Raw genomic sequence first — 25,407 nt, forward strand, 5'->3', positions numbered from 1 at the left:
TAATTCCTGAGCAGTGGTTGATGGGAATTACGGGAGAAAAAGGGGAAGAAAATTTTCTGCTTTAAAAAAATGTATACACACACACACATATAATTATTACCCATAACCACATATTCAACTTATTTAAAATCAACTAAAATTTATACACAGTACAGTAATCATAGTGTAACCAATTTTAATAGATAATATTTAGCAAATATGAACATGCCGTTTTTAATATCTTTCAAAATAGTTTAGGTATATGAAAGGCTAAGAATGGAGGAAATAAATCAACTGAGAACACATTGATAAATAGAGGATAAACAGAGCTAACATAGATTAGATATCTGAAAGACAGGGTCGGCTATAGATGGATTTACAGAAAAAAGGACTGCTTTCTTGAACACATGCCCTGGAAAGAAATTCTTAATAGCTGTGATTACTCCTGCAAATGCCTCTCTGTGGTATCGTGGGCCCATGGAATTGCTACTTGGGCTGGAGGAGACTGGAAAACATCAGACAGCATACATACAACACAGCGATTACAATACTTGTCCAAGCCTCCAGCACATGACTCACCTGTGTACAGTAGGAGAAGGGTTTTCTGCAGGCCGGGTTACACTGCCGAATAGCAGCAGGGCGTGCCTGAGAGGAACAGCCTCCTACAAAGGAAATCCCACCATCATTTACAGATTTTTCTATGATGAATACTCATTTCCTTTCCTCTCTGGCACTGGCTACCTTGTAACGGTATTATCTTTAAAAAATCTGTTTGCTGACCGTGTGGCCCAGTTTTATATGATTGATTACAGTACTCCAGGAAGGGCTGTTTGAGATGGGAAACTCTGCTAACAGAAGCTGTTTACAGTAGAGATTTTATACCTGCACAATGGCAATGTGATTCTATCATATGGCCATGCTTGAGGGCAAAGCCTGTGAGTGTCAGGATCAGTAAAATAATTGATGAAATCTCAAGTGAAGTTCAGGAGCAGAAAATATATATGCGTGAAGATCTTTCTACATATTTTTTTTCCATCTCCTGCGTACCCCAACTAGGCACTAGACCAATTCCCAGTAACCAAACGATAAAAGAATGCCACTAATCAATTCATGGAACCACAATATCAAACATTTTGGTAACATTTTAAATGTATTTCAACCAGAATACACACACACACACAGTCACATACATACTCCCACACCTATTTTTAACAGCAAATGTATACACTCCAGGAGGGATAATCATAGATCTGATATAGTACTTGCAGGTCCTTATTAAATATTTTTGAGTAAATGGATGGAATAATGTCTCTATAATCTGAAAATCACTTAATATTAGTCATGCCTTCCTGGATTCAAGGTACTAAGCAAAGGAGTTGGCATATTACTCAAGGGCAATATTTAAACTATATTTATACACTACTGGTTGCATTCATAGATTCTAGTCTCTGCATTACTATAATTGTCAAACAGTTATAGTTTATGATTTTGTAACTAGCGAAAAGCTTTGGGCTTAAAGCTGTGTAGGGAATAGATCTACATTTACCCTAAGAATGAAACAGCTAAACTCTCACTGTTACTTGAAAAAATAAAACAAATAATCCTCACAGGAAAAACAAACCAAAACAAAACAAAACACCACCAGGATCCGGAATGAGCAGGTAGGTGTGAAATTGATCATGTGGGTGTTAGTCCTGCCAACACAGCCCCATTGCTGCCAACAGAGTTTGGAGGGGGTGTTTTGCACTCAAACCAGGGATCTCCACCATGCAGTGTGTGAACCCCATGGGGAGAGGATCTCCTGGGAGTCGGGAAGAACATGTTAGAATTTGTACAGTTTAACATTTTAAATTTTAAGAATGAAATTAAGCTCTAATAATACTTAGCAGGTGACACTGGTAGCCTGAACTCATTCATCAGACGGCCCCGTGATGTACACTGGGCACAAGGTCCTCCATACAGAGAATTTGATAGTGGAACCCTTACCAGTCTGTTAACTCTCAGCATATTTGCAGCGTGTGATGCTTTCTGTGTTCCTGGTTTGGTAGATTTACAGTATATTAAGTTTTAACAGTAACTTACAAAATGGACGAACAGCTTAGAATAAATTATTGTATGGAAAAACTGTGGATTAAAGGGACAACCACTAAGGCAAAAACAGGTAAACTAGAAAAAGGTGAAGCTAACAATCTTTCTATTCCAAGAGAAAAATCAAAATTCTCCTATTCTGATGAGCTCTTAGTCGGCCACAGTACTAAGTAAAAAGAATGACAATCTAATTTTCTTTGATAAGAAGGCATCAAAAAAAAAAAAAACCCTTTAAAATGATTGAGAAGACCATTTGTAGAATCAAATTGCATTCACTGTCATAAATGAAGACCCCTTCCCTCAATCTATGGTCAGATATTAAATAACAATCATGACTAACACATTGTTAAAAAATGAAGCTTTCAGTATATGAACATAAGCATCTATAATTTACAGCAAAATGTTTTTTACATCATTAATATATTTTAATTTTTATTATATCCTTATCAACCCTTTTAATTTCACTTTCTGTACATGTTTCATATCATGATACATTAGCACAGTAGTGAAGGATTTTAGAATATGTTGAGATCTGTTCTCAAATACTTTTTACTGAAAAGGTACATCTTTAAAAGTTTTAGAGACCATTGTTTTAAACTAACATCTGTCTCTTTCAGTCTTTGTCTCAGATCATGATATTTAAGGAAATTTTATTGTGTTTCAGCTTATTTCTTTAAGTTGTCTGATATATGGGACTTCAAATAGAAGTGTTTGCTTTCTAAGATGCAAAGGTCTAATGGCAACTTGTCATGAAGCTCATCTAAGGCCACTGCCCAGTCTTCCCTTGCTTATAATTTGTACGCTAATTCTTCTCACCACCAGCAACACTCAGAGATCTTTTTGAAGTGCCCACATGAATCTTAGGCAGGAATACCTGTGACGTTAATGCCATCTGAACGTTGGCACCATACAGTTCGTTCATTATTGTTCCAAAGACTTGCTTTCCATGTGTAGTGATAACATTTACCTCCTGCAAGTAAATACGATAACAGCGGATCCATTATACCTCACATCAAAGCAGAATAAGCATTGATCAATCAAGGCTAAGAGTTGAAAAGTGCTCTTGGTACCTGTACAAGGGCGTGTTTCTACAACCTGCTGCGGGCAGCTGTCTTGGTTCTCAAAAGACTGAATTATAAATGTCCTTGACCTAGACTGGCGACCCATAGTCTCGAAGCTTCTTCCATCGATGCAGGTCAGTTCACACGTGCTCCACTCTGACCATTCCGTTAAATGGCAGTCTCCTGGAGGATTGCGCAGCACAGAGCAGAGGAAAGAACGTGAAAACTGGCCCTTAACACCATTTACATGCACAGGTTCACAGTGAGATTTCTGTGGTGGTGCAGTGACGGGGTGGGTTCCAGAAACTATGCATTCTACACTGATAAATATTCTAATTAGAAAATACTAAGAATGAGGAAGTAATTTATGGTTTAATCTAGTTGAGCAAAAGAACACCAAACACTAGACTGCCATTGTTTTGCTTCCAATCATGGCAGTTTTATCTAGAGAACACTGTGACTACTAGTGATAATAAAGTTTTTAAAAGGAAGTGTAAAGATTACATCAACTCAGTTTTTAAAGAGCAGCATAACATCATAAAATAGATGTTCACAGAAATCATGTAAAGGGAAATAAGTCAGTTACTGAAGTGGAATATCTTTGAACTTAAAGAATGTTTAGTTTAATCTAAACATACACACATTTATGTGTATACATATATGTCCATATGTAGGTATGTGTTTTTACACACATCTATGTTACATGCCATGTTATAAGGATATATAAGGATATATTAAGCCACCTTAAACTCATGTCATATAAGCTAAGCTGTGTTATTAGGATTAAAATAAATTCGTAAATCTTCTGTAACTAATAATGACCTTCACGATTACATAGAACTTGCCTGTTTAACAGAGTGTTTCTGTGCACTTATAGCCTTACTTGTCCCCACCATGTCATCACCCAGGGGTTCATCCACTCATGGATTCCGTCAATATTTTTTGAGCGCTGGCCAATGTGCTAGGTGCTGTCAGGTCAGGTATTATTAACACATTTTCTAGATGGAGCAACCATTGCTCAAAGGGACCAGACTGTATGTCCCAGGTAAAACACCAGTGAAGTGATACTGACAAGATTCTAACTTAGCTCTTAAATTTCCAAGTCCAGTGCTTTTCCCCCCCCCCCTCTGGCCTACTTTGCCTCTGTTGAAGCTGTTAGGTATATTCCAAAGTGATAACCACAGTGACAAATGAATTAAAGTTAGTTAAAAACTTCAACTTGGACGAGAGAGAACTCAGGAAATTAATAGAAGAGAAAGAAATAAAAAGGTCACCATGGAAGGCATTCCCGATCATATAAAATTGCCTACCTGGGCAAGGCACAGAACATGGCTGCTTCAGGATGCTGTCTTGAAAGGGCATCTCTCCACACAGTGCATTATCTACAGGTACAGTCCAGTGAGACATTGAACCATTGTGGACCACACAGGACAGGCTGCGGATCTGGACTCCTTCCCCACAGTCTCCACCCTGTCGGAGGAAAGGATGCTGTCAGCATTACCCAAATCATGATCATCGCAAAGTTTTGGCTCCTGCCATCTCTTGCTCAAAAAAACCCTAGTTGCATATTTCAGCAGCTTCCTCCTCTTGAGAGTTATCTTTCAATTGTTGACAATAAGGCATCCCTGAGCAATTCGCCTAGAGCTGATAGAGCAACTAAAGTACAAATGCAAATCTATGCCTTGGAATTTATGCACACAGAACATGACGATTCATTTTGGAACTCAGCCAGGATTGACTGAAAAAGAAAAACAATACCTAATTTGTCTAGGTGTATGTGATAAAATGGCCTAATCCATAATCACTCCCCCAAGAGAGCATGTACAGCCGCAGAGCGTACATTTCTCTTTTGCTTTGCTTGTTTTTCTTTTGTAGGGAATTCAGTACTTTCTCACATGGATTAGGTTTGGGTATCCAGTAAAACGCTGCTTTTCTCTATTGCCACGAGAAGTTGTTTTCCCAGAATGCCTTCTGTGCTGAATACTGTTCTTTGAAGATATTTCATACAAGTCCCACTTATATTATTCTTGGCGATTAGAAAAAAACTTGTGCAGTGTCTCACAGAAACAGAAGCTTAGAATTGGAAGGCACTTAGTGGTTATCTAGCACAACCATCTGCCTGATGAAAGACTTCCTACCGTAACATTTTTAGCAGATACTCATGCAATGAGTATTATCTCCTCAGTTTTAGTCAGGTGCTCATACTTCAAAAAAAGTCCACTGGCTATTTGGATAACTGTAGAGGGGTAGCTCTGTTTTTGCATAAATGCCTTAGAAAACAGAGCCTAAGACAAAGCTTCTATACTAAGGAGGTGAAATCCCGGGATAGCAAGAGTGAGGGTAAAAGAGCCATCGCAGGTGTGGAGGAAAAGCAAATATAAGGTAGTGTGTTGTCAACTGGCCTAAACTTCCAAGCAAACACAGCTGGTTTCTCGGTCAATCACAACATCTTCTAGACAGGCTGTAGGACCATCCATGAGGCGGGGAGGGAGGAAAAAGAGGCGTTACATGCCAGCTCCTCCTTGGACTCAGTCCTCATTGATCAACCCTCACCCCATGGAGTATTAACTCCTCTGTACTTCCAAGGTATGTTACTCAGCTCCCACTAAGTCCAGAAATTGGTGGAAGAGCTAGAGCTTTCATGACTACTACTGGTATGGACGGAGAGAGAGAGAGAAGGAGAGAGAAGATGACCCTCTGCACGGGCTCTGTTGCTGCAGATAAGGATGCTCCGTGTTACAAGTCATTATTAGGTGACAGTCAGACAACTGGGCTCTGTACTGGGAAACTGAGTTTCAGCTCCTTCTTATTTCCCACCCCAACAGAACCCAGAAACTGCATTGCTAGGCCTGGGAGCTTCTGTGGCCGTGGCAGCAGCAGGAGTGAAGAGGGATAGGGTGGGCAGCGAAAGCAGCCATGACAGTGCTTCTGGGCACGCAGCAGGTGACCCAGGGGTTGATGGGCCCCCTGAGCACCAGCCAGGTCAAGGCACTGCGGCAGCGGCCGCTGAGCGTCAAGGGCAGGTTGTGGATGGACTGCCGGATGTGCAGGATGGTACAGAGTGGCTGCTGAGAAAAATTCTTTACAGAAGCAAGTTCGGATTCAAAGCCACACTGGCAGAAAGGAAAAGGGGAGACTAGGAGGAGACTTTTCCTCTCCTCCTCCTGAGTTGTAGCAACGCAGGGCCTGATGAAACTGAGTAGACACACAAATAGGAACCACCACCTCCTTTTCTAGAGCCGTCTTAACAAGAATTATGATTTGTTTATCTAACAATGGCAAGCCCCACACTGGATATATCAATACCTCATAACGGCTCTAATCATCTCTACGGTCACTGTGAAATTGTTTAAAAACTCACCCTAATTTTGAACCTAAGTGTACTTTTTTTTGGAGAAGTAGAAGTTCAACATGAATTCACAGTATATTCATTCAAACCAAGTGTTCTGGTAAATGTTCACTCCCTAAAGTGGAAAATACCTAGTGGAAGTTAAATTTCTGTTGGGGGGAGGATTCTCTCTATCACTTATTATTCCAGATGATGGATCCATGGAAGAATTGTCTAAGGTGTATGTTTCGCTATAGAGTGTCAGAGTTCGTGAACTTGGCGTCTGAAGATACTGCAGCATGTCTGAAATTTGAAGTTACTGCTCTCCGGAACCTCAGGTAACAGGAGATGCAATTGATCAGAGCTTTGTTTGACATTCCAGGAGATGGAGTGTGCAGCAATGACAGGAAACAAGTCTACATCAGGGATCACTTTAAAAACCAAGACAAACAATAATATGCTCCTAGTATGTATCCATGATCAACCTTAATCTCATACCTTGACAACAACAGCTACTGTATGAAGAGAAATCAGCATCAGCATGATAGCTTCATTCATAAAGCAAGCATTCATTCAGTCTCACTCACGAGACTTCACACACTAGGGCTTGAAAACAGAGCCAGGTTTCTTAGAGCCAGATGGTCAACAGCAAGGATTCTGTCACTGACTCTCTGCTGTCCAGATCATTAAGGGACTTTCTGTGTACTCTGAATCGGCACCAGCAGATGTGAATCAGCGGATGGTGCTAATAATCATAATCAGAGCTGTAATCACACCTGTAACAACAACCTCAATTTATTGAGCTCTGAATTTATGTCAGGTACTGTGCTAAGCACTACATATGAATTTGTCTATCCCTACCAAAACCCCCTAGCAAAACAGCTACTCTTGCTACCCCCCATGATATACATAAGAAAACAGAGGTTTGGAGAGTTTGAAAACTTGACAAAAACTGCAGAGCGAGGAACTGGAAAAAATCTTGACCAAAATGAGGCCTGCTGGACTCCAGAGTCCGAGCTCCTACACAGGTTTTGCAGCATACGTGTGGATGCGTGTTATCAGCTGGGGAACCTGGAAAGAGTTAGGAAACCCTGAAAAAAAGTGAAGCCTGAGGATAAACATTTCCATTTGCAAATCCCTTTCCACATAAGATGGAGGCAGAACTGGCATATCCACTGAGCCCTGTGCGAGCTCCTCTTATTAGGGTTTGGTACATTTGATGGCAATCAGCCGCTTCAACATCTCTACCACCTCCAATGCATGAGCTTTCAACCTGCATTTGGCAGGTCAGGATATTACAGAACAAGGAGAAGCAGGAGAGCTGCGAGAGAAGTACGCTTCCTTTGTGTGTGGAGGCCCACGTGTATTTTAATCAGTAATTCCCAAAACTCAGCTTACATAAATGTTTAAGAAAAGGCAACTCACTGAAAAGATATTGTGTTATTTATCTCACAAAGCATCCACAAGTAGGCTTTGAAGAGCGGGAGTACAGTTCAAACTCAGGAAAAACTCAACTCAAATATCATCAAGATTCACCTTCTCTTTTGCCTCTTTTTTGTGTCACCTTCTTTGTTCTTCTTGCTTCTAAGTGACTGACTAACTTTACCTACAAGGTGGGAAAATGTGGCAGCTAAGAGTTCCTGAATATAGTATCTTTGAACATCTTCAATTCCATTCCAAATTCTTGGGGAAGAATGCTGATTGGCCTCCTTTGGGTAAGGTGCCCACACAGGAATAATTACTACAGACTTGTTTTTTGAGAGCTTTGCCTGGATTGAGTCCAACTCCAGTTGCCTCCCGATTGGAAGTGTCAGTGAGGGAATAACCTCATCTAGAAATCTGAGACACTTCTCAAGTTTCTAGATACACCTGCTCTCGTGGTCTCCAGGGCCTCCGTGCCCGTGTATCTCCAATAGATACCGCGATGCCCCCTCTCTATCCCCACCAGCACTGCTACAGAGAATGTTCACAACCCACCACTCTGGCCCCTGTGGTTCTGGCTAAAGCTCAATACGTGACAGCAAAATGAAACATTACATTTGACATTTCCTCTTAATGTTCCTATGGGACAAATTGGCAGGCATGTCTATTAAAAAAAAAGGCTCCTGATACCTGAGAAGGTAAAAAGGAAAGTACAAAAGAACATGTGAGGTAGAGTAGCAGTTGTATGGCTGGTAAGACATGGAGTGTGGAGTTTGTCCCCCATCCTTCCCCTCTTCTTCCTGTGTTTTCTCTCCCTTCCCCTGCAATGGGTTCCTGAATTCTTTGAATTTATTTTCTCTACTTTCTCAACAATTATCAGGAGAAATCTTCCTTCCATTTTCTTAATTGTAATTCCAAGCAGCACTTAAAAAATTGCTGAAGGTTTAGGAAAGAGAGTTTTAGACTAAGTAGACAAAGTATTCATATTTAAAGCTATTAGGTTACTATTTAATTAATTAGCATGGTTACCTTATTTTCTGTAAAAAGGAGACTGAACAAACGTACCACGCATTTTTGTTCCTCTGGGACTTATTAAAATACATGGGCATTTAACTTCTGCAAGATAATAATGCTGCATGACAGTGTCATCCTGACAGGAACACTAAACATCTCCATGAGCATACTCTGCAGATTTCTTAATGCATAATCAAAATTATTGTTACCTAATTAAAATCTGCTTTGGAATATGAACTGAAGGATAAACTAGCAAAATAAGAAAATAGAGAAAATCAACGTGCTTTTTCTTACACAAGAAGCCAGAGAGAAAATGCCGTAGAGGATCTTTGCTGACCCAGCAAAAGTTCTGGATATGTGATATATTATGATGTTACTAGGCGTTTATATTTCAGGTCAATAAAAAGCAATCATTGAGGAAAATGTAGTAACCTTGGTTCGTGTAATAATGTTAAAATATAACTTTCATACGCTTTTGGTTTTCTGCCCACATGCAAGATTTTGTCTAAGCCTAAAAGTGCTTTTTTAAGAAATACAGTCTACAGCAAGCCGTGCATTTCCATAGCATCAGGGTTTTGCCTAATTGCATAATGCTTTGATATTTCCAGCAAGCCAAGAAGATAGAGAATTTTTGAGGATGCCAAAGAGATTGGAAGTCCCCTGACCCAGCTTATTATAAATAGTGCCTAATGAATGGCTATTTATTTTCCTAGCAATATCACTCTGTATGAGGTTAAGTCATTTGGTTCTTTTTTCCATGTTCTCCATTACATAAAAATACACCATGCCAGGCCCCTGGTATTGTGAAATTTGTTCCATCAGCACATAGGTTTGACTAGACAAGTGCTTTGGACATACTGAGAAGCATTTCTCTGTCATTCCATGACCTACCTCCAATTTACATGCAGACCAGTTGCTGAGGACCCAGCTGTAGCAGGGGGTCACTGGGCAGGTTTTCTGCTGGGTAAGCTCTGTGGGGCATGGCCGTCCGTCTCCTTGGGTTGGCATAATGATAAATCGAGTCCGGCTCATTCGACCTAAAACGATAAGGAAGATGTCAGCTTTTCCCTTAGAGTTTGGCTTGGAAAGGGAATTAAAGGACAGAATGTTGCCTTACATACAAAAGGCTTCATTAAAACACACTGAACTTTGTCATGTCCAGGTTTCAGTTTTTCTGCCATTTTAATTTAGGTTTCTATGGAGACACAGGTTATCTAAGGTCTGCATAATGCTTAAGGATCTGAAATTCTGTCTGTCTTCTACTTTAGCCAGCTTAAGTCCAAACTCTGTATTGTTGCCAAATAGACTGATCCCCATACACACTGGCTGAATGTTAATTCAGTTAACAAATATTTATTTATTAAGCTTTAAAATAATCCAAGCATCCTGCCTTGTGCTAGGGATATAGTGATGAAAACGCCAGATGTACCTTCTACCTTCACAGACCTTATATTCTATGCTAGGATTACAAATATTAAACAAAAATAGAGTTGTATCTTCTTTGTTAGGTTCTAAATCAGAAAGGTAAAAATTGCATATAATCCAAATTACCCTAGAAAATTCCCTATGAAGGTGCCACCCTGGGGTTCCAATAGTGTCTCTCCATTAATTCAACATAGCCAATTTTCCTAGATTTTAGGACCAATTTCTTTTTTCACTGAGAACAAGATAATATTGTTGACTTGTGTGAAGAAGCCATGTTGTTTGAAACGCATATGTTCAAATGCTGGTACTCCATTTCCTAATGAAAGGAAATTGGTTAATAAGAATAGCTCAAGAAAGAGTAGGGCTCCCATGTCATCTTATACCCACTCCTAGGCATCAGGTCATAAGCCCATTAAGTGGAAGAGTGGATGGAACTTAAATGTCTTTGTTTCTCTCTCTTGCTCTCCCTCCTACTCCCTCTTGTCCTTACTCCTTTTTCACTGATGAGGTATGATGTGCATATAGTTTCATTACTGTTAGCTATCTGTGAATTATCTGTGAATCCATGCCCTTCCATTGGTGTTATAAAGTTAATTATGTCATTGTATTTGTGATAAATGTTCAAGGAAAAACAGAAGGTTCTATGAGAGCATGTTATGGGGATGCCGCCCAGTCTGGGAAGGAAGCAGTTGAGCAGTTGAGCTTTAAGCAGAAATCTGAAGGAGCAGAACAGGTTTGAGGACCTGACAGGCCAGTGTGGCCGGACAGAAAGAGCTACGAAGAGAACAGGTTGAGGGAATACTGTTAAAGCTATTAAAAGTGGGGTCTTTTAGTCGATGTCAAAGATTTTACATTTACCTCTTAAGAGAAATGGAAAGAGAGTAATGACTTCACTTCTGCATAGGATTCACTTGAAAACCTTGGCTAAGAATTCCCAGATGCCCTCAAGTTCAGGGAGAAGTAAGGGTAACTCACACCTTCAGTGCACTAGACCTCTTAGTGGCCACCAGAATATTATCATAGATTTGGTGGTAAACTAATTCTCTCTGAGAAGACCCTTGAGGAAAACTAGGAAGTTCTAATCATTGGATTCTAAATTCCTTGAGGCCTGGGATTCTGTCCCTAACATGGTACTCCATATATATTAAGCACTAATTGAATATTTGTTTAATTCATACTTTCATAACTTGTCTATATGATATTATCTGGTATCTGAAAATGTGTGATGATAGATCACCGTAATTATTTGGCAGATACCGTGTGCTAAGCAATTTTCTAAATACTTTAAATATACTGACTCACTGAATAATCATAACAACCCTGGAGGGAAATTCTATTATTTTTCCATATTATAGGTAACATAGGCTTTGCAAATAACAGAATCTACCCATTCTGCCTCCGTAGGCACTGAGAAGAACAAATGCTTTGGACAGATGTTCCTTCCCAGCATCACTCAAATCAAATCTTACAGGTTGGACATCACCTTATTCATATGAAACATTGTCCTTGCTTGATGAACACATTTGGCTCAAGATTTCACATTAATTCTTGTTTAAATACTCTTCAGTTTTATGATAATCTTTATGTTTATCCTCTTGAACTAAGTATCTATTACCCTAATGTCATTATCATTGCACTCTGTTCTCTATCCATCTTTGTAAGAATAATGACAATGTAGTATCACCTTTATCACAGCTAAAGAGCTTCCATTTCATTAAAACCAAATAACTTCAAGCTTGTTCTTGAATTGATGGCATGCATCATGGCCATTACTTTAGGACTATTTTATTTATTTCCATTAAAGTGACAGATATTTTCTGCTGGACATCAAGGTGGGGGGAACCTAATGAAGTCAATGGAAAAAAAAATGATGCTGTTACTTTTTGAAATAATGAAGTCTTACAACCGCTCATTGAAAGCACAGCCATATGATTTCTCTGCCTTTTGCTATCCAAACACCAAGATACGATTTTCAAACAATGCCAACTACTACCAAGAAGCATATAATAATTCTACATTTTGAAGTATATTATCATGTTTAATTGGCTAATATTAAAGTTCATAAGAAAAATATTGCTAATCAAGGCACGACAGTATAAAAGGTACCTACTGCACCTCAAGTTTCTTTGGGGTACTTGATATCTTTTAATAAGTTCCTTTTTCTAAGTCAGGGGTATTTGGTTGTATAAATTAAATAATCAGAGAAAGTATCCCTTAAATTAGGCACTTTCCCCACAATTCCTGAAGTTGTTAATATAAAATCTAGCTACATGGAATACAGATGGTATAGACAAGGAGGCCCACCATTTCCAGTGGTCCCTGGAATTCTAAACATCACACTGGATGTAATATTCAACCTTGCACCTATCTCTCGGCAGTAATTATTCTATTATAAAAGGGACCTCTAACGGCAGGAGACTTAAGGAATTGTTTTGTGATAGTGGTTTTTCATGAGAGAGAGAAAGCAGGGGAGGGTGTGGCCAAATGAAAGATATTTAAAATTATGATCTGATAGAATATGAGAAAAAGAACATTTTAAAATAGCTGATGTATGGTGCAAAGAAACCTGGACTTGGCATCAAAATTCTCTAGTTGGAAACAGTTCTCTCAAATTAACAGCTAGTAAATGATGTGACTGTATGAAAGTACTTTAACTCCTCTGAGCATAAATTTCCTCTCCTGTAAAATAAAATTAAGTATACGGAGAGTCCTTATTATCTGAGGATAATTCATGCTGGGGAAAAAATGGGGAAAAATTCATTAAAAATGAATGTATTTCAAATAGGAATTAAATTATTTTTAATAAATAATGAAAAATGTCTAAATGGGACTTTTTCTGCAACTAAAAAGTATGCAAGTGGGTTTATTTTATCTAATATCAACTACCATGCAGGTAATTGCAACTATGCAGTTATTATTAGGACAAAGAATAAATCAACCATTGATATTTTTTATATAATTTCATGATGACCCTATGAAAGTTTTATTCTATTGTGACTGGCTTTCGCAGTTTGATCATAGAATCTTTGTTATTTGAGTCACTTTTCATCAATTTTCTCAAGAGCTCCCCTTAATCTTTGGTGTACAGATTGCTCCATTTTATGCCCCTTTTTTGTGGGTACACATTCCATTTGCAGCTAGAGATGGACCAACAAATACCTTGATGCAATGACAGGGCATGTGCATTAATCCAGGAGACTCGTTGACTGGGGGACGGCTTTATAAGTGGTCAGTTCAACAGCGAATATTTTGATAGTATAAGGGGTTCTGCTTCCTATAGATCTCACAATTATGCTGATTCAGGCGAAGAATACTGAGATGATGAGGACTCCTTGACTAATCTCATGTTGTATATGAATTTAAAAATACCATATATGAACTAGCTTACAACATAACTAAAATAGAGTAGGTGCTGGCTAAATCTTAATATTTTTAATCATTTATTTTGACAACTACTATTTGATATCAATTCCTAGACCTGGCCCTGGAACAAACCTGTAATGGGTATATAAAGCATGCTACTTGGATTCTATTGGGCTTTTTAACATTAAATGCACACAGCTACGAAGGCCATAATGATTTAGCCTGGTCCCACCCAACCTCTTACACCCTAGCCTACACTCCTTCTGCCCTCAGAGTAGGAGTGAAGGCGGCTGCCATCCACATCCTCATGCTTCCAATCTGAGAATAAGTGAAATTTCTTGGACACTCTCCAGACAACTCTTGTTTGGGTTTATGAATCTATTTGAAACTTGAATTCAATAGTTGATATAGACAATATGTTTAATGGGTAATACCGATGAGATAAAGAAACTGATCCTCTTATTCATCTGCACTTCAGGCTATAAAAGAGAGAAAAGCACTAGCTCCAAAATGTTTCCACTTGAATAAAGACCCAGATTACAGTAGGTTAAGTTTGCTAGCAATTCTCTCTGAAACTTTTCCTCCCCTCCCTTTAGGAATATTGGGAACTCATTATAAGCAACAGCGATACTAGGCCTACTGCTAAATTAGCAATAATTTCTGGCAATGAAGGAAAAAGGATTGCATGGTAAGACTTCCAGAAGAAAATAGATAGCGGGGCACACTAGTTGTAACACCCCCCCCCCCCCCCGCAAAGAAAGGCCAATACTGGTATCTGCATACAGGTTTAAAGCGTATTGGACCAGATCACACTCCCACTGAACTCAGCAGCAGTCAGGCTTCAATCTGAGGCTCCACTGACAAAGGGGATGTGGGAAATTTTAAGCAGTAAAAAACCCCCTTAAAACTCGTTACGTATTTGTCAATGTATACATTCATAAAAAAGAGATGGAGTCAAACACGATGCTTCTCTGTTCTGACCATACTTTCAGATCCAGGGAGCCAGCCACCAACACTGTTACAGTGATAGGCTCCTCACAATGGTTCTTCTGTGGCCCTGACAGATGCTCATTGAATTAACTGAAAATCATGGTTTTGATAGCTCTGGACAATTTGAATACGACCCAGGCACACAATGCAAAGTACGTTTGAATGGGAAATTGGAAAAGGAAATAGAAGAATAGAGCAATGAAGAACATACCTGTTTAATCTTAAATAGTTCATTAAATAAAATATCGGGGGCTTCCCTGGTGGCGCAGTGGTTGAGAATCTGCCTGCCAATGCAGGGGACACGGGTTCGAGCCCTGGTCTGGGAAGATCCCACATGCCGCGGAGCAGCTGGGCCCGTGAGCCACAATTACTGAGCCTGCGTGTCTGGAGCCTGTGCTCCGCAACAAGAGAGGCCGCGATAGTGAGAGGCCTGCGCACCGCGATGAAGAGTGGCCCCCGCTTGCCACAACTAGAGAAAGCCCTCGCACAGAAACGAAGACCCAACACAGCCATAAATAAATAAATAAACAAATACTTAAAAAAAAAAAGATACAAAGTTTAAAAAAAAATAAAATAAAATAAAATAAAATATCGGAGCAATTTATATGAACATACCTATAAACTCCAACGTACTGTAGCCATGTAAATACAAAGACAGTAGTATATGAAGTCACTTTGAGCTTATAGAATGTTATTTGAATATTACTATTACTGGTTTGCTTTCCACCTGGGAACTGTTTTTTTTAACATGAGTTAAATTCTCAAGTCATGTGCACAACCGCTGGCAGGGAATGGTCTTCCTGAGCTGACATCTGTAAGGGCGGGCCAACCTACACCACAGAGGACGATGTTCAGTGTCACTAACCTCAAAGTGATGATGGTCCTTCCGGATATGCACCAAAAAATTAGGTTACTGAATAAAATGTTTCCACTTTTAAGTATTTGCTACTTTGAATTTATTCTTAAGCTTTTGGTGGCTGTTACCTAGTATTAGTCAGTTGAAGATACGAGCAGATTACAAAATAAATGAAGAAAGAAGCAAAGGGATACTAACAACCACCTCGTTAATAGCTGCTCAGGTCAGTCTGTTAATCAATTTTAATCACATATGTCTCTGTGGTTAAGGCAATTTATTGTATAATACCTTTTGTCATTATAAAAGTCTTCCTCATTATGGAGGGAGGGTCTAAATTAACTGAGTGAATACAATGTTCTAGGATATAGAGACGATATAGCCTATTCTTGCTTAGTTCTGTTCCCTTCCTTATCCTGCTTTCTTTGCTTTCTTTCCCCTGAGAGCACCTGTTCTCCCCACCCGCCTCAAATCTATCACTTCAACAAGAGTCCCAGTCTCATTTCCTATGTGATAAACTGAAGCCCAGAGAAATTAAATAATTTTTGCAAAGTCACACAGCTAGAAGGATGGGAACAAAAATTGGTCTTACTCCAAAAGCATCTGCTTTCCGACAGATCTCACCTGGTCCAAGTCAGGTATCAGATGCTATGCTGAGGTCATTAGGCGACTTGAACAAGTTTGAGAAGTACACTTAGGTCTCCCCTCTGCCATAAATGGGTTACCTGTATTCATACATTTCATATTTTCCTTTAGAAGAAACTACTTACAATTATGATATTAACACCTTACTCTGTGATAACTCTTTATTTGCTTTTGGGTACTTGTCAGCGTAAATTTCTGAAAGCAGAAGGAAATTAGATTGTCTATACAATGCTCAGTTAATTTCATGCAGTTCTTTATGCTGGACATCTGTTTTTTTACTTCTTTTAACACACATCATCTGGAATTTTTATCCAAGTTTATTTTTTAAGTGCCAAGTTTGTTTTAAATATAGAGCATGGATTGACATGGATTTGGGATCAAGGTTATTTTCTAATATAACAGAGTGGAGAAAAACTACGATCTTGATCTGCAGCCTAAAGATAGATCTTCAGCATATGTTTGGCATTGCCGAAGATGGAAGGTGCAGTAATGATTCTGCATGCAGAGCTACAGTCCATGGGTTTCCCCTATAGAGGGGACTCCTTGGCTTGTCTAAAAATGGCTTCAGGCATCCAGACACCTTTCATCCTAGAGAACACTCAAGTTAGGCAAGGCAAAGAGTCCATAAGTTTTTCAGAGTAAAATAGATGAGCCCAGCCATGACCATCTATTTGGGGGTGGGGTTAGCAAAGTAAGGAAATAACAAGACCACAGTTTTAGAGGCCAAGATAGACCATGGTATCACGGGAGTGAGATAGGTCTTTTAAAGGCAGAAGATTAGGCACCGTTGCCTTTGCTTGGAGATAGAGCTCCAGATTTCTCTGTGATAGTGCGTATGCATTCTAGCTGCTTATTTTCAGTTCTATTCCCAACAATCACATTTCAGACCCATTAAGAGGTATTAAAACTTGATAGACCACTGTAAGTATACAGCAGAAATACCCCCAATGAGGCTCTCTCCATGGGATGCAAGATGACAAAGTCACAGAGAGTGATTTTAGCAATCCTGGAGCTATTCTATCAGTCTCCCTATCTGGAACACTGGCTCCCTGCAGCTATATCCCAATTAGATGGAAGAGATAATAATATGCAACACTGCTAATTATGAGACAAGTATACATTTAGGAGGCTTAAAATTCAGAGAGACTTAAAGCCCTCACTGCCCTTTGTGTTCCAATCTGAGATCCATTTCCTCTGCTTATTCTTAAATACACTTATAAATTATGAGAATTTTTATAAAGTGACATAGTACCCAACCCACGACCAAGTACATAACATGAACATTTACATATACAGTGTCAGATGTAAAGGGGCACAGTGGAGAAAATGGGGCTTAGAAGACACCTGAACTTGGGTTCAAATCTTTCCTCTACAACAGACAAGCTGCGTGACCTTGAGGTTACTTAATTGCCTGTCACCATACCTGTAAAGTTATGCCTATAATTTCATAGTACTCTTGTAAAGAGCTAAAATACTCCTGGTACCAATAATTGTGCCTTTGACCAATAGATATTAAAAAGTAATTATTCTAATATTTCGTCTTTTTACTGATAAAAAATAGTGGAAGTGAATTCTGCAAAGGCTGGCTCAGTCTTACAACTGGCCATTGAAAAAGCCAGCTTTAAAACTGGATATTCTTCTCTAGTCTTTCTTTTTTCCCATTCTATAATTTAGCTGCTTGTTCTTTGTCATAGGAACTAATTACTTGATATAGTCAATAAGTTTGAGCTGTTATAACTATTGGACTGTGTGTGATCAAGGATATGACACTGATCATGTTTTATTCAGACACAAACTGAAGGTTACTGGCTTGCCTTTTAAAATCTTCAAACAAAAAGAAAAAGACGGGCTTCCCTGGTGGCGCAGTGGTTGAGAATCTGCCTGCCAATGCAGGGGACACGGGTTCGAGCCCTGGTCTGGGAAGATCCCACATCCCACATGCCACGGAGCAACTAGGCCTGTGAGCCACAACTACTGAGCCTGCGCGACTGGAGCCTGTGCTCCGCAACAAGAGAGGCCGTGACGGTGAAAGGCCCGCGCACTGCAATGAAGAGTGGCCCCGCTTGCCGCAACTGGAGAAAGCCCTCACACAGAAACGAAGACCCAACACAGCCAAAAATAAATAAATAAAAATAAAAATGCTGGCTTAACTCCTAGAGAGTTTCATTAAAAAAAAAAAAAAAAAAAAAAAAGAAAGAAAGAAAAAAAAGCTGGAAAGCACAAACTTGTGGTGCTTTGGAGTTAATACAAAATTATTTTTTTCATTATGGACTAGAGTGGACAGAAAAATCATATGCCATCTGTGAAACACAAGAGGCAGGCTGGATTACATAGTATAGAAAAATATTATAAACTCATACACCCTGAATTAAAAAATATGAAAGAGGAACAAATCATAATCTGGGATTAATAACCTTCTTGGAACGTTATCGCTTGAATAATTCATGATATGCTAAAGTTAGGGAGTTCTACATTCCACTGAACTGATGAAAATTCAACAGACGAAGATCATGACTAATCCAAATATTAAGCTCTTCTATTACATGCTTTGATCTTTGAAATCTATCTAAAAAGATCCCTTAGTGGAAGTCTAGAATCAGTCTCTCTTTAACGTGAAATAAATTGGATTCAGGCTGTTCTAACCTTGAAATCTTTAACACAATTAGAAAGTATATGCCGAGCATCAGGTGTACATTAAAGAGACAATCCAGACGCTTGGTAATAAAGAAGAGCTCATTTCAAAGCTTCCCCTCAGATCAATGTAGTTCTGTGGGTTCGATGGGGAAGTGTGGCTATGGCGGAAGCATCCAAGATACCCAGCTCGCCAGGATTTGCCTGACAGCCCAGTGACTTCCTAAACGGAGACAACGGTGTGCATTTTGCTTTTGATAAAGAAGTCAGCGGAGAGCCGCAGGTGCTGAAGTCAGACTCCCGTGCAACTTGCTTGCGCACTTTCATGTGACTAAATAAACTCTGTCTCCTCTTGTGGACCCTGCCCCATTGCCGTCACCACTTGGAAAAAAGAAAGCGGCTAGTACGAAAGACAGCTGCGGGCCGCATAGCACAGGGAGATCAACTTGGTGCCTGTGACCACCTAGAGGGGTGAGATAGGGAGGGTGGGAGGGAGACGGAAGAGGGAAGAGATATGGGGATATGTGTGTGTGTATAGCTGATTCACTTTGTTGTAAAGCGGAGGCTAACACACCATTGTAAAGCAATTATACTCCATTAAAGATGTTAAAAAAATAAAGAATAATAAAAGGTGGCAAACTTATATTAAAATAAACTATGGAAAGGCCCTAAATAAATATATTTTGAATTGGAAAAAATAAAATAAAGTGATTATTGAAAAAAAAAAAAAAGACAGCTGCGGGCACACCGTTTTAGAAGAGACAAGGCGCAGATTTTTTTCAGTGGTAGTTTCCAAACTTTTCAGCGCCAGAGTTTGGTCTCTTTTAAGAAACAAGTTCATCTGTGCCATATATTGCTGCATTTGATTATTTGCTGTTTGTTTGTTACTTTTAGCTTGTGCTGCATGAGGATTAAGGCATGATTTAAATGCAGAGTTGTCTCATTTTGGAAACAGTACTATCTGCCAGGGGGCTGGTGATCAGAAAAGAGCGGTGCTGGAAGATTGGAGCTGGAAGGCTGGAATATGGAAGTATTGATAGTTTGAGGGCTGGTAGAATAGAATAGAATAGAATAGAATAGAATAGAATAGAATAGAATAGAATAGAATAGAATAGAATAGAACCGAACCACAAAGGCTGTCTCAGCAGTGTCCTGACGGTAGCTGCCTAAAAATTCAAGGGCTATGTGTCCTATTCTTTGTACTGTTCATTTTATTTATTTTTTTAAAGATTAAGATTGGGCACAAATATAATTTAAAAATATTCCTTTTTATATTTTTGTTTGTAGGTCCTGATATAGAGCCTTGAATGCAACAGGTAGTCATAAAATGCCTGTGAGATTGAACCCTGAGAAGCCTAGTAAAGAAAACACCAGTTACAAGAACTACGGCACCTTGTCATTCAATTCTGACATAAACATCACCTCCTCAGTGGCCTCTCTTCCCGCATCCCTCACTCCCCTGCAAGACACTTGTTATTCTCCATCACATAACTTGTTTTTTGTTTCAACACAGCACTCATCAGTGTCTGTTACTTTTGTGTATATTCACTTGTTTACTTGCCGTCTCCCTGTCTTGTCATCACCATCTAGTTTTCCACTAGAACATTAGTTTTATGAAGTCAGGGGACTTTGTTTCCCTGGGATCTTATCCTTTCTATACATGCTGTATCCTCAGCTCCTGGGAGAATGCCTGGCTCTGGGGAAACTTCCAGTAAGTATTTGTGAAATATATGAGTAAACTTCTCTACAGCCCTGACTTCAAGAATAGAAGTCAAAATAGCAGAATCACCATATAATTTATTTTCTGCACTGCCACTTTTGACAATAAAAGAGTACACCAGTAGGTGTCAGGATAAGGACAATAGATGTAAACTTTATAAATCCTGCTTGAATAAATAAAGGAAAAATGGAATACATATACATTTAGATTCCTGGAAGGTTTGCCAAATATCAGGATTATGGAATATTTTTTAAAAGGCATTATTACATCTTAATTCAGGAGATCAAGGCATCTAAAGGTCAAGAAAGGATTCTCAAGAAGTTATCCTAGCAGACCCTTAGAAGCTAGCTAGAGGTGATTTATATCTAGTGCTATATTTATGTGCCAATGGAAACTATCAAATGACTCCCAAGTGCTTTACACAATTCGATTTCTCCTCGTAGTTAACACCCCTTCCTTAGTCCTTCTGTGCCTTAGGTCACACAATGACTTTCCTTAGGAAATTTTCGATCGTTTGTCTTTGTTTATTATTCTAAGGATTAGAAAAGGTGAATTTAAGTTCAAACTCTAATTGCCTAGAAATCTCTAATAGTGGGATTCAGATTTGGAAAGTATTTTTCCTTGTTTGTTTTTGTTTTTCAAGTAGACTAACAAGGTCTGATGAGTCCACAGCACTAACAGAACTGCTTGAAAAATTAAAGTCATATTTTATAATACTAAACTTACAATTGGGGTTCCTAGTTTCAAAGGTAGTGTATTAGCATAACATGGAGATCTGTTACATTTCACTGACTTTGTACAGTGGCAGAATTAGGATATTTGGGGCAAAAATAATGATAAACAAATCTTCTGTCTCCTTGCATTGAACACATTCTTGAGTGATGATGCTCAAGACTTATGAGTTTAATTAGAGGGAGAGGAAAATAGCCACTGGCAGGGGTTGGCTGCCTTTGGGCTTACGATCCAGTCTGCAAGCTTTTCCCCTTCAAACTTTCCCCTATAGTCCAGAACCACCTGGGCAGTGACAAACGTTAGCTGAGATTTCCCCCCATGTGCCAGGTACTGTGCTTCATGGGAACTAGAGGGATTCACCCAGGAAGAACCCAAACAAGGTCATTGATTCCTTAGACAGACAGATAATAAAATTGATTCAGGGACTTCCCTGGTGGTCCAGTGGGTAAGACTCCACACTCCCAATCCCCGGTTGGGGAACTAGATCCCGCATGCATGCCGCAACAAAGATCCCGTGTGCCGCAACTATGACCTGGTGCAGACTAAATAAATAAATAAATAAATAAATAAATATTTTTTAAAAATGCCATTTGAAACATTGTAAATGTTCATTGTAATATATCTACATTGACATGATGACAAAATAAAAATTGTAAAAAAAATTGATTCAATTTATACATAATTAAAGTATTAGAAGGTGATAGTGGGGGTGATGGTGAGATATTCCACGGGAGCAAGGAACCAAGGTGGAAGGAAGCATACACTCAAGATCGTGACTGAAATATACTGTATCACAGCAGAGAGATCCAACATGATAGTGGAGGGTGATGGGGATACAGAGGCGGGCATGGGGGAGATCCTGCAGGTCCTCGTGGGCCATGCTCACAATACAGGACTTCATCCTTTCTCTACTTTTCCATGCTACCCTTTACGGCTGTTCTCATAGCTGTAGGAGAGTCACACCTCCTAGCAGAGGCCCATGAAGACAAGACTGCAGTGCTTCTGGCTGTGGGATAACCAGGGTAGCTCACTCTGGACAGGGAAGCAACCAGTTATTCACATCACTAATGCAAATAACACCTCTAGTTTAATGAACTCATCTACATGTAATATTACCTATTTGTTTACTGTGTGTTGTCCCTCAACTAGATTGTAAGTGCCATGAGAAGAGGGAAATTGTCTTTTTTCCCCCCTCACTGCTTCATGTCCAACACACTGTACTATGACTGGCACATTAGTATTTGTTTAATGGATAAATGACTCTTAAGTCAATAGGAAAACAACTGTTCGGATTTGCATTTTCAAAATATTACTTAGACTGTGATTTTAATGGATGGACTTTGAGTGGGGTAAAAGGATGAGATGTGAGAGTGGACAATGAGAGCAACTGAGTCTATGGGATAATCTTTAAAAGATCCTAGGGAGTCTCTGATAACACTCTTTACTGCTGGTGTGTAGGAAGGTGGAGATGGAAATTAACACATAATAAACACCCATGCTGTGTCAGGTACTGTGCTAGATGCCTACATATACTTCATAGCATTTAATTCTCAAACCCAAAACAAAGCCTCTAACATGTGCATGAATTCCGTTTTAGAGATGAAGAAGCTGAGACTCAGAGTAAGTCATTTGCCTAAAGAGCTGCAATTTGAAACTCGATTTACCCAACTTTAAAGTTGATGCCCAGCTGGAAACTATACATGCTGCCAATCAGAATATTTGAGAAACTAATATAGGTCAATCAATCACTGAAATCTTGGTCCTAAGATTTGCCATTTGGTTTCCTGAGGTGCTTTGCAGGCTCTCAGTTGTGCAGGAAATGGCATGCTGTTATTTCTGGACATTGTGATTCCCAGATTTTCATTTTGAGTGATGCTCTCTGTGGAAATAAATTTCAACTTCCTCAGCTACGTTTCTCTAAGGCATATCCTGAGTACTGCTGTCAGCTCTGCCCTCTCCAGGATCTTAGAGCTGAGTTCACAGGTGAGCCCCTTTTCCTGCTACATCCTGCGTCTGCTCCTCAGACAGTCCCAACTAAGGCAGAGAATTATCAATAGCCCCAGCCTGCTCATTTGTGAATAGCTTAGAAATGAGCCCATATGCTAGTTCCCGTGGTCCAGTCACAGAGCTTCTAAAAACCTCCTTCCAAATATCTTTGTTTGGTGATCAGATCCAGGTCTTTTAACCCCTTTCCCCATCAGATTCCATGATTCCTCCAACATACAATTCTTCTTCCCTTTTCCTCCCCTACTTAGTGACTAACCATATAGCAGGATTTTCCCTAGGTCCCTATTCCAAATTTCTGACATTTACCTTGTGATAAACTGTAACTCTTTTTCAGGACGAGAACCCTATCCTAAACGACAGCTCTGTGCTTTCCTGTTATGCTCTCCTTGTTCTCTTTACATGGACACATGTCTTGGTCCCTACTTTAGCCTGATGGCTGGAGTGCCATCTGCTGTTGCCATTTGCCTAGCTCCCGACTATCAGCTGCCTCCTGAATTCCTTGCCATTGTTCATTATTTACCCAGGAACTTATAGTATTAATAGCTATCTGTTCAGCAAAGATTTATGCTCCCTTTCCTCCACAGGAACTGTTTCCTCCATAACACTGTTGCTAAGAAGCGACCGGCCATCCAGAAACTACATTTCCTACTGGGCTATCTTGCACTGAGCTGGAGAAGTGGAACCAAATTTTATCCGATAGAATATAGATAGTAGAGATATACACAACTTCCAATCTGGTCCATAAAAACCTCCACAGGATGAGCTGGATATCACCCTCCAGAGAAACTTGATTATGTTTAAGCGGTAGGGCCTCCATCAAGCTGTGTCCTTGGTTGACTTCGTGAAGCAGAAACTACCCCTTCCTTTATGTGAGTGAAAAATTAGTCTCTAACCTATGATATGAAGCCACTGTGACTGGGGGTGTTTACCTGATACAGGAACTAACTTTACTTATAGGATACATCTTCTTCTAAAAGCTACAGAGGCCAACATTTTTTGAATTGGTTGAACTTAGGGCCTTTAAACTAAACACCGTCCCACGGGGTCAGCGGCCCCTCTGGGGTCTGCCACTGTTAACGAGGCCAGTTCTTCACCCTCTGCCTCATTATAAAGGACTGATAACTACTCAGCCATAAAAAAAGAATGAAATAATGCCATTTGCAGCAACGTGGATGCAACTAGAGATTATCATGCTAAGTGAAGTAAGTCAGACAGAGAAAGACAAATACCATCTGGAATCTAAAATATGGCACAAATGAACCTATCTATGAAACAGAAACAGACTTACAGACATAGAGAACAGACTTGTGGTTGGTTGCCAAGGGGGAAGGGTGTGAGGGAGGGAAGGACTGGGAGTTTGGGGTTAGCGGATGTAAACTAATATATAGGATGGATAAACAACAAGGTCCTACTGTGTAGCACGGGGAACTATAGTCAATATCCTGTGATAAACCATAATGGAAAAGAATATTAAAAAAAAAGAACGTCTAATATGTGTATAACTGAGTCACTTTGCTGACAGCAGAGATTGGCACAGTATTGTAAGTCTACTATACTTCAACAACAAAAAAGAAACATTAAAGAAGAAAAAAGGATTGACAGGAGGCCAGGCTCGTTCCCTCTGCTCTCCTGAGTCAGCCTCATGTGATGTCCAGCTGGCCAACGTGCCTTATCCCGTGTGTCAAGCTATGGCATACGGAGAGATACTTAAAAACTAAATTGTTCTGTGGGAACCAACACAGGGGAGCCACATACCTCCATGGCCACAAGTCTGTGAGCAGTCTGTCCAAGCCGTCCACCCCGAGAGCTGACAGTTGACCACACATTCCACCAGGCAGCGCAGGCTCATCCTCTGGGGCTTCTCCAAGTTACGCTGCAGATGGGAAGGGAATGTGATTGTACTGGAGAATTCACAGCAACATCAAAGCAAATCACTATCCTTTTATGGGATAATAATCTCTATTCTATGAGAATAATCTTTTCTATATTTTTGTGGGGAAAAATATCCTGGCTTGTAGAAACGGATGGCAAGCCTAGAAAATGATGGTCCTTAATTCATGAAATAGAAACTTGTCAGCCCCAATTTTTTTGGATAAAGTCCTCAACTTTAGAAGTAGATGGGCAGTTAAGGTACCGGGAAAGCAGGCAG

General features: G+C 39.6%; 1 protein-coding gene across 2 annotated transcripts in view; it reads right to left on the bottom strand.

Moving 5' to 3' along the window:
* The window catches only part of THSD7B (thrombospondin type 1 domain containing 7B), a 1,176,114-nt gene that overhangs the window by 15,685 nt on the left and 1,135,022 nt on the right, over positions 1–25,407 (bottom strand). For both annotated transcript variants that reach the window (XM_082395801.1, XM_082395802.1), the window contains 6 exons: positions 25,014–25,131; positions 9,784–9,929; positions 4,439–4,598; positions 3,138–3,311; positions 2,942–3,037; positions 559–641 (listed from right to left, as the gene is read on the bottom strand). In XM_082395801.1, coding sequence (XP_082251927.1) covers positions 559–641; positions 2,942–3,037; positions 3,138–3,311; positions 4,439–4,598; positions 9,784–9,929; positions 25,014–25,131 — 777 coding nt within the window. The remainder of the gene's footprint in view (positions 1–558; positions 642–2,941; positions 3,038–3,137; positions 3,312–4,438; positions 4,599–9,783; positions 9,930–25,013; positions 25,132–25,407) is intronic.

Source organism: Balaenoptera borealis (assembly GCF_965194805.1).
Source record: "Balaenoptera borealis genome assembly, chromosome: 6".
Lineage (NCBI taxonomy): Eukaryota > Metazoa > Chordata > Mammalia > Artiodactyla > Balaenopteridae > Balaenoptera > Balaenoptera borealis.